This window comes from Astatotilapia calliptera, chromosome 11 (genome assembly GCF_964374335.1).
Source record: "Astatotilapia calliptera chromosome 11, fAstCal68.1, whole genome shotgun sequence".
Classification (NCBI taxonomy): Eukaryota; Metazoa; Chordata; class Actinopteri; order Cichliformes; family Cichlidae; genus Astatotilapia; species Astatotilapia calliptera.
The window spans coordinates 30,851,028-30,861,542 of NC_137432.1; the positions used below are offsets into that span (position 1 = coordinate 30,851,028).

The 10,515-nt window shown below is 37.1% G+C and overlaps 1 protein-coding gene across 1 annotated transcript; it reads left to right on the forward strand.

Moving 5' to 3' along the window:
* Nucleotides 1-1,062: 1,062 nt before the first annotated feature.
* On the forward strand, nucleotides 1,063-9,832 carry rhbg (Rh family B glycoprotein). The gene is made up of 10 exons (XM_026185328.2): nucleotides 1,063-1,419; nucleotides 4,039-4,225; nucleotides 5,000-5,150; nucleotides 5,295-5,442; nucleotides 5,734-5,900; nucleotides 6,875-7,012; nucleotides 7,309-7,442; nucleotides 8,073-8,194; nucleotides 8,485-8,558; nucleotides 9,124-9,832. The coding sequence occupies exons 1-10, from the start codon at nucleotides 1,242-1,244 to the stop codon at nucleotides 9,214-9,216; spliced, it is 1,392 nt and encodes a 463-aa protein (XP_026041113.1). The 5' UTR covers nucleotides 1,063-1,241; the 3' UTR covers nucleotides 9,217-9,832.
* Nucleotides 9,833-10,515: the final 683 nt, after the last annotated feature.

A 10,515-nucleotide genomic window follows, 5' to 3' on the forward strand; every position in this document is an offset into this window, starting at 1 on the left:
TCCTTCTGAACTCATCCTGTGTGATTTTAATTGACAGTTGTATGAGTAGTAGGCCGTGGTGGCTACAGTTTTTTTGATCGCTGAGAGAACAGAAGATCCGCTGTGCATCCTCAAAGACAGGATGACTGTTTTTTATTAATCCTTTATTTATCCAGGTAAAAATCTCATTGAGATTAAAAATCTCATTTACAAGAGAGACCTGGCATCATAGCAACAAAAGTCACATACCACATAACATTTAAAACAAATACAATATCCCATACAAACATGTGTAAAATATACAATAACAGATCAAATTAAGAGTACATTAAAAACAATCACACTGAGTAAAAGAGCTGTGCTTTAAGTTTTGCTAAGTCTGGACTTTTTGTCACCTCTTATTTGTTGTTTTTTGTTTTTCTTTACCCATCTGTAAACATATGAGTCAGCCCTAAGTGGCTAATCCAGGAACTCCAGTGGCTTAATTTTTTTAATGCTAATTGGGGTGCTTCATAACCAAACGGTATATTTTTTCAGTAACCACAGCAAAGTAGTTTTTGTGGGCAAACCTATCCAAACAGAGTGAGTGTGTGAGTGAATTGTCTCAGGAACTTTCAGGAACTTGTTCCTGCATTATCTCTGCTTTTAGCATGAAACACAAATACAGAACAGAAACTGTCTCAAACTGTATGCTGTATGAATGAAGGAGTGGCTGCTGCCAAATTGCAATAATATATGATGGCAAGTGCACACAGAAAATAAAAATGACACTTAAATCTCATGCTGCTGGCTAAAATGTGGTAATCCAGCAGCCATAAACTAGTGGTTTAACTAAGTGTTAAGCTACTAGTTTAAACTAGCTTAAACTTATTAGCCATAAATTAGTGTCTAAAACACTAGAAACACAAATTACCAAGCTGTATCTAACAAAAGTACTGGATTATTACTTATTATAAACGTATTTGCTGAACTCCAGCACTTCAAACCACCTTAAAAAGTAAAGTAGAAGGGGGCGGGAATAATATTAATTATGCCATTTTAGGTCCGGTAGGTGTGTCCCAAGAGATGAAAAACACATCAGCGCTTGTGTTTGTCTGTGAGCTAGTTCTTCCACTCTCACACAAAACATCCTCTTGTCTCTGCAGGACGCCCCTGAGTGTGAGAGAGACAGTGTGTCCAACGCTCTGTGCTAGAGCTGTAATTAATTTCATGAAGAACAAGCCTCATTAAATTTCTCGTCTTCATCTCACCGGAAAGAAAACATGACAGACACAAATACCAACATGCGGCTGAAACTGCCGATCACCTGCTTCATCCTGGAGATCATCCTCATCATCCTCTTTGGGGTGCTGGTGGAGTATGACAAAGAGACAGATGCAAAGAAGTGGCACCATTCGAACCACAGTGAATATGACAACGATTTCTACTACCGCTACCCAAGTGAGTGTTTTGTAGATATGGAAAGGAAAATTTGTGCATTGCTCCTACTTAATATAACGTTATTTTTGCACATAGCATATTACAGATTAGTGTAAACCAAAAAACGAAATAATACTGTAGTAATAGTAAGCTTGCCTCTGCCTTGTTCTTAAGCCTATCGGCAATTTATTTAAGAGTTTCAAAGGCCGATATATGTTAAAGTGGTTCTCTTTGTTACCTGTTGTTTTGAGACATGGCCTCACTGTGCACTTATTTTAGGACTGTTGCGTAATTCATCATTGCATGCAACTGTTTTTTCAACAAAACACAAATGTTCTCATCTGCATTAAAGGGGAAAAATCTGCTGAATTGCATTTCACCAGCTCTCTTTTCCCTAATTGGAAGAGTCCTATTCATTATGAGTGAACATTTCATGGAAATGTCTTCCAGTCCACTGCTGTCGCATGCAGGCAAAAACATTGTCCTCGCTATTTGTTACCTTTGTGATTTACGTTGCCCAGTAGTGGCAAAAACAACAACAAAAAACCTTTATAGGGGCACTCATTGGATACATAAAAGTATAGATTTGTGGTCAGTTTTAAGTAGTAACGTGAAATGATGGTATTTCCACTCTTATTACATTTAATTTTATTTATATTTAATCAACATGAAGCCATAATAAAAGACACATTTTGCTTATCACAAGAGGACAATATATAGGACTTCCAGGAAGGAATTATATTTTAAGCCGAACCTAAAATGAAATGTTGTAGACTTAATAATGGAAAATAGGCGTTTTGTTTCTTTCATTTACATTGGTAAACTTAACACTGAAGTTCTTAGAAGTCAGGGAGCACAAAGTTCTAGCTTAGCAGTTGGGCATATTCGTTAAGATGGAGCTTTGTGTTAGGCTGGGCGTGTGTTAACAAATTAGACAGCATTCTGCAAAGAGAATCTGGGGAGATGAATTCCCTCTCCTTTACAAGCCACCTCCCACCTGCAGGCAGCTAACTTGAGTGTTGATCCTGCCCTGGCCTATTAGTAAGTCACCTTTCAGAACCTACTGCAGCAGAATTAGGTTACATGTGACTTCAAAACTGAATTACAGGAACTAATAAAGCCACAAGGTCAGCAATATTTTTTTACGTAGTTATTACATGACCCTCTAATTTTGCACTGGACGATACACCTTTATTAGTCCCACACGTGGGAAATGTGTTTGGTGAGCTAAACTAATAACTTGACTGTTGTCAGTTGGTTAGCATAGCCACTGCATTTTGACACATCAATCAATGTGAAATGTCGCAGGACAAAATGAAACATTACAAACTGTACTTTTAACAAAGCTTTGACCAAATAACAACTATTTTCTTCAGCTCTGCCTCAAACAGTACAGGATTAATAGATTAAAATTCATAAAATAAGAAAAACAAGCAGAGACAAAAGGTTCATATTGGTGTATTGAAGTCTGACACCCTCAATATCCTGGGAGATGAAAGAAAACTTCACCTGTGTGTATGGAAAACCTACATGGTTTACCCTTATTTCATTCTTAGGAAAAAAAAATGTACAGTAAACATAGAAGTTTACACTGTACAAAGCCTGTGTTTTACTGGACTGTCCTCCAGAAAGACAAACACACAGGTCACAACTTATAGTTAAAATGAAGACCTAATGTGGACTTTCTCTGAAATATGCTCTTATGAAAACCAGTGACATATAAGTTTCACTGGAAAAACACTTGCATGGGTAGGTTTGGAAAAAAAACAGAAATGATCTAACCGAGGAACTATAGTTGAGAACTGTGCTATTGAACAAACTCTTGTGCAATAGTTTACCTGAACTATTTCTTTTTTTTAAACCAAAGTAGAAATAAATAAATGAGTGACAATATTAGCGTTTTGAATTCAATGCAATGTGGAAACATACAAATAAGCTGGGTTATATAGTTATTACTAAAGGTTAAGCAGAAGCCAAATAATAGAATCTAACTCAACCCAGTGAAGCGTATTATTGCTTTTACTGTATGGCGTCAACTAGGAACTACTGAGAACTGCATCTGGGCCAAAACAGCAATGAAGACAACACCTCTGCATGGTCCTGCCAGTTAACCATTACCATAGTGACAGCAGGCAAAGCACAGTGCAATTTTGTGTTTGGGAATATCAGACAAATAGATAAACATACATGGAAACACCCGGGTGCAAGTTTAGACAGTTCAGTTTCATATGCTCTCTTGTCGCAAAAGCTAGTTTTTCACACAATACAAGTGATAAAGTGATGATCCAAGAATCAGTAGGATGTTTCACAGCTTAACCTGTTGTTCCAGTTAACCAAAGCTTATGTAAGTAGCCATTCAGTTTGTGTTTTTTTCTAGACTACAAAGCCCTCGAGTCATAGTGTCGCTGGCAATGATTGAGTGAGTTTGTTGAGAGTAGCTATTGAGGAAAACATTCCAGACCAATCCAAGCGAGTGATATCCTCCCTGAAGTGCTGTTGGAATTCCTCTGACCAACAAAAAATTAATTGTAGTTTGATTTAAAAAAAACATGAGGGGAAAATGTTTTAAATGCCATAGGTACTTCGTTATTTCACCACTTGGTTTCTCAGTTTTTAACTCTTTTCATCCACACTTTCCAGGTTTCCAGGATGTACACGTAATGATCTTCATTGGTTTCGGTTTCCTCATGACTTTCCTCCAGCGTTATGGCTTCAGCAGTGTTGGTTTCAATTTCCTGATTGCAGCTTTAGCCTTACAGTGGGCCACACTTATGCAGGGTTTCTTCCATGGTATGCAAGGAGGCAAAATCCACGTTGGAGTGGAGAGGTATGTGGATAACCATGCATATATGAATGTGCACCCAAACACATACAGAATATGCAAAATACATAGGATAAGGATAGAATTTTTTCTTGACGCTTAATCCTCTTAGTTACAATCATAAACACGAGTGCAAACAATTTAACCCGTGCAAATTCCAACACATGTACAAACAAATCAGTTTCATTTGTTATTCTAGAGCTAGTCTTGATTTCTGCCTGTGAGACTGGCACATTGTGTACTATAAAATAATGGCAATAAAGGTCTTATTTTAGCCTTTTCTTATGACAAGGGGGACAGAATATTCTTTGTCAAAACTATAGGAGTGGCTAACTACTTTTGCAGTGTTAATGCCTCATGGTTAAGCAATTCCTAGAAATATTGTTCACCTTCACTGTGTGACCAATTGCATATCCTGCATTTAAAGCAGCCTGAATACATCTTTGGTTACCTGGATGTAGTAAACTGTCAATACTCTTATCACTTGATGAATGCAAAAAAACCCAAAACAAAACAAAAAATTGGTATTCACTCTAGGTAGCAAGAGTAGTTTTGAGTATGAACATACTGAAAAGGTTTTCTAAATGCTGAGAAAAACTGGAATGCTACAAAATATGTCACATCATGCAAATTACAAAAGAAATCTGTGGATTAGAAGAGATGCATTGTATTTTGTTATGTTGTCTTTGTGCTGTGAAGTTTATGTTTCTGAAATTCATTTTTTGAATGAATTCAATTGTTTTTTTGGGGTTTTTTTTTTTACATTTTTGTTTCTTTCAGTATGATCAACGCTGATTTCTGCACCGGCTCTGTGCTGATCTCATTTGGAGCTGTTCTGGGTAAAACAAGTCCTGTCCAGTTGCTTGTTATGGCTGTGTTTGAGGTCACACTGTTTGCAGTCAATGAGTTCATCCTGCTGAGCCTTCTTGGAGTAAGTTACTGTATAAAGATATTCATATTATGAAAACATTAACTACATAATTAAAGACTGGGACTGAAGACTTTGGCCTAAAATGCACAATGCATATCTGAATTGTCACCTATTTTCATCATTATTACTCCTGGCCTGTTCCAGACCAGAGATGCTGGTGGCTCGATGACCATTCACACATTTGGAGCCTACTTTGGCCTGATGGTGGCTCGAGTCCTGTACCGACCCGAGCTGGACAAGAGCAAACACAAGAACAGCTCAGTCTACCACTCTGATATGTTTGCTATGATCGGTAAACACCTGCAACTACTTCTGTGAAATACAAATACTAAATGTTCCTTATTATATGTATAGTTGTCTAATTTAATAGTAACTCTTTGGTCACTTGTGCTGCCAGGTGCTTGCCAGGCGCTATTATCATGAACTGTCTGTAATCACCCAAATAACAACACATAGAAACACTCTATAGTATTTGAAACAGGAACAGTTATATTTTGAGTAGTTTCAAAGTGTATATTTAAATCAAAACTACTGTATTGATGAAATATTAAAATGTTGTCTTTTCTATACTGGTTGTAAATAGGTACTCTCTACCTGTGGATGTTCTGGCCCAGCTTCAACTCTGCCATCACAGCTCACGGAGACGATCAGCATCGTACAGCATTGAACACCTACTACTCCCTGGCAGCCTGCACTCTGTCTACTTATGCCATGTCTGCCCTCACAGCTGATGATGGCAAACTGGACATGGTGAGGATACAAAATTATAATTTATGACTTGAATTGTAGCTTCAAAAAGCAATTCACCTTAACTCTTTACCACTTGAAAGCCTAATAGGAGTTTCCCTTGAAGCTTATTTCTAAACTGTCATATTTCAGGCCTCCTTTTGGAACAAAGATGTGGAACTGAGATTGCATTAGAAGTTAGCCTGTGTGGTCTCTGCCTATGCAGCTACCCTTAGTAAAACACAGAAAGCAGTCTAGTGGACATCAATCCACATTTTTATTGATCCATACTGAGGTGTAAAACTTATTATAATGGTTTAGGGGAGGTTGTCAAATGTCTTCTTTATGGGGTAAAGGTTTAAGAATAAAAAATATAATTAAAAATATTCTTAACATCTGTAGAGGTCAGAAGAAGTGCACAATCAGTATTAACACGGTGAAGGGAGGGTGTGGTCAAGACAAAGTAATGAAAGAACTAGGTCTTTCCCTCCTGTCAGCAATGTCAAAGTCAGCTGATCCGGGTCACGACAGAGTCACTTGTGATAAAAACTGACAAACGTGTCAGCTGACGGTACACTCCCTCCTCAAAGATGACACTGTCAGTTAGTCACATGTGCTTGTTGTCAAGCCCATCTGTTAACAGTAAGAAGTCAAGGCGAGACATTCCCGTGCTGATTTGAATCAAACCAAAGAGGGAAATATAAACAGCTCGTGAAATTGACAAAGGGGACAGACATGCCACACAACCTGCTGACAGTAAAGACAAACCAATCACTGGAAGGAATCAGCTTGTCTGTAATATCGTCCACCTATTTACTAGCACGTGGTGCAAAACCAGTATGCTAGAGAAAGATGAATTATCTTACAGTTCTTGGTGCTCACGTCTGATGGTCTCATCTGTTCATTTATTATTTTGTAGGTCTCTTCTACAGATATTAAAATCTTTACATTCTGCATTATGTGATGCATTATTAAAAGTCCTTCTGTCACTATTTTAGGTCCACATTCAAAACGCTGCACTGGCCGGTGGAGTGGCAGCAGGAACAGCTGGAGAAATGATGCTGACTCCTTTTGGCTCCATGATTGTTGGTTTCTTGGCTGGTATCATCTCTGTTCTGGGCTACAAGTACCTCTCAGTAAGGATGATTCAGTTTTCATGTTTAATAAATCAGACAAGGAACTGTGATGTACTTGTGGAAGGGAAAGAAACAAAAACTGGTTGCTAAAACACACAATTTTGGTGAATTTTTCAAAAATATGTATGTGCTAATTTATGTTTTCAGGTTATTAAAAAAGTGGGTTAAAAAACACTAAAATGAATTCATTTTTACTGAAAATATTATTAACTTGAATGGGTTTCATCCACAAAACAGTTTCATCCACAAAACAAACACTGCCACATAATCCTCTCATTTTGTTTTCTCTCCATCAGCCCATCCTGGAGAGCAAGCTGAAGATCCAAGACACCTGTGGGGTTCACAACCTACATGGTATGCCCGGTGTTATGGGCGCTATTGTGGGAGCGGTCACTGCTTCTCTGGCTACCAAGGAGATTTATGGCGACGGGTAAAAATTTCTTTTTGTATTTGTTTGAAAAAAAGAAAAAGGTGTAAGGTCAAATATTATGTTGACCTTTCCCCCCGCAAAGAATATTGCAATAAAAGATAAGGGAGAACATAAATAACAATACAGAATGTTGATTTAAAGGAACACAGCAACATCTAATTTTTTACTTCTACTAGTATAGAGAAAAAAGGAGCACTACCAATAAACATCTTGAAGCGATCTGAGTTGAGAGCATATGGCAAAGAACACGAGTGAAAATAGAATTTGAAACATAATTTTGTAAGAACAAATACAAAACAAATATGTACTTTAGCATATGTTGTTAAGTTATGAACTGTCAAGACCAGGATATAAAAGAACATTAAAAATATTTGATTTAAAATGTTATATATATATAAAATGTAATCATATATACATATTAATCATTCTTTTGATGATTTACAAATCAGAAATCATCATGCAGAAAACTGAAGGCTTTCTTCAACCTGCTCCTTTCATTGTTGGGGATTGCAATGGGGTGGAAATATTTTGGATGTGGAGGTGTGCGATTTTTAGAGTGAAAAATCCATCCAGCCATTCTATAAATTAAATGTGAACTTACTTGATATTTTTCCTCTGTGCCAATTTTAGTTTGAAAGACGTGTTCCCTATGGTGGCACCTGATGGGAGAAGCGCATCTTCCCAAGGCGGGATTCAGGCCATCTCCCTTGCTGTCACTTTAGGCATGGCCCTGGTGGGAGGGCTTCTTGTTGGTAGGTTCACATCCCTCCTTTAGTTTTTTTTTTTTTTAATACTCCTTTGATTGAATATCAGGTACTTTTAAAGTACCTGATACAAAACATAAAATACAATCTACTGGACTTTTGTGACCTGTGAGGTACCAGATCAGTAAAAAACAAAAAATGTTATGTAAACGATATCTCAAGATTTATAATTTAATAGTCAGCAGAAACCCAAAACCTTGCTTTCAACTTATATCTTAATAACTTCTTAAAAATCTTAATTAAGAAAAAAAGATTAATACAGATAATCTTTTGTTTAGGTTTCATTATGAAGTTGCCCATCTATGGAGCTCCTTCTGACGCCTCGTGTTTTGAGGACAGCATCTACTGGGAAGTAAGTTCAAAGAAGCTTTTAGAAACTTCTAAACTCTGTATCTGTCCACAGCCAAAGAAACACTGCAACTATACTACAGGCTACGTGGAGTTTAAGATTCAGACTTCCCTGCTGCAAACAGAGCAGTACCTAATTTTGCCACAAGATGGGAGTGTTTCACCAACAATCAGATGTCAAAGACGGTTATATGTTCATAGCTAGTAAAGCTGTTGAATCACCAGGTGGAGCAAATTCACCACTACAATTTATGATCAGCCTGGTTTATTACACAGAATCTGATTACTTTGGGCTGACGTCATTTAGATTTGTGTTGCCCTTGGTGCTTTTGAGTTTGTGTTTATGAATATTTGAATGACAACACGTTTAAAAGAAATACATTTGTTCCATTTTTGCGATCCATCTGACATTTAGATACCAGTAGAACCAGTAGACAATTAATACCATTAAACCAAGAAGCAGCTACTAATGAGTGCCTTGAATCGTGACATAGCGGAAAATGGAAGGATGTTTGAGACCAGTTGATATCGTAAGTCTGGAAACTCAATAATCTCCTGCTATCTGTCAGGTACCAGGGGACGAGGAAGGTCATGAGGGCCAGTTGAGCACTGTGAAGACAGAAGAGTTCGCAAAGCCAGAGGAGACTGAGAAGCTCAACTAGACACAAAAAGACACAGAAAGACAGAACCAGGCACACACACTGTGAGATTATAGCAACCTAGACCCTTCTAAGAAAATATGTAAAGCTACCTATATTGTACTAATGTTAATGTAAATTTGTCAAAATGTGCTGTTTTAGAAGGCTTTACATTTTTATTCACATCTTTGCTTTTCAAAAAATCCCCAAAAAACTAAAACTAAAAAGAACACAAGTGTCCATTTAATCTAGACAGTTTCGACCACTAGATGTCGATCTAGAGCTCCATCACTGTGTGCTACTGGCCTGCGGAAAGGCTGCATTTCCAAATGAGGTGTCCATTTGATGAAAGGTGCTTTGTAATTGTTTCCTAAAGCAAAGTATTGTTACAAAATACAAGTTTTACAGACAATCCAAACCAAAGACAGACATCTAATAAAAAATACCTTCAGAACATTACATATTACCACTATTATTCTTCAACAATATGTTGTTTTTTATAGTTATGTACATCTATTTGGTTAGTATGACACACATTTTAACATTTACGAGACTGACCTAAGGAAGGTTACATCTGAAGTTAAATAATTTTGAAAGGCAATATCGTAATATTTTTGGCAAAATAAATATTTCAAATGTGCATTGTGTCTCATTTAATATTTATGACTACGTGGGTGCACTTTTTTGTTAATGGGGTCAAAAACAATAGGAATAAAAACAAATTGCATTCAGTTATTGATCATCATAATCAAAAAATGGCCATCAGAATGAAACATAGAAAGGTCTGGCTCTCTTTAGCCTCTTATAAGATTTAGTAATTTTATAGAATATGGTAGGAAGGCAAGGAGCTATGTAATCAAGTCTCTGCTTATTATGATGAAGGCCAGTCATCATTAGTTCTTTTGTCTTGAAGGCTTAATGACTGCATAGCAATAATGACAGGATGGGTTAATGCTTTCAATTCATATGGGATTTGTCTCTCACAAGTAATTTACACAGTTTCTGTTTCAAGGATGAAACAACCAAAGAAAGCAGGTGTCCTCACAAGACATGGTCACCTCTGTATGAGAGGTGCTTAATGCCACTAAAGAAGTACAGAAACGCTATCAAAAACAAAGCATGTGTGCACACTTTGTTTTATTGTTGGCAGCAACAAAGACTTGACAGGATTTGCATCGTGATGAAGAACTTTTAAAAAAGGACACATACTGTAATAACTTATTCCCTTGCATCAGCCCCCAGTCAGTAGAATCAGTTATCAATTGGTATCCAGTTTTGTCCATTGAGATGACTGTCCATAAATATAATTATGGTATATCATGT

Bases quoted from the DNA above. Each gene is read 5' to 3' on its own strand.
- rhbg (XM_026185328.2), top strand. From the start codon at position 1,242: ATGACAGACACAAATACCAACATGCGGCTGAAACTGCCGATCACCTGC. The intron at 4,226-4,999 runs GTATGTGGATAA...TGTTTCTTTCAG, and splicing joins ATCCACGTTGGAGTGGAGAG to TATGATCAACGCTGATTTCT. The intron at 8,559-9,123 runs GTAAGTTCAAAG...GCTATCTGTCAG, and splicing joins AGGACAGCATCTACTGGGAA to GTACCAGGGGACGAGGAAGG.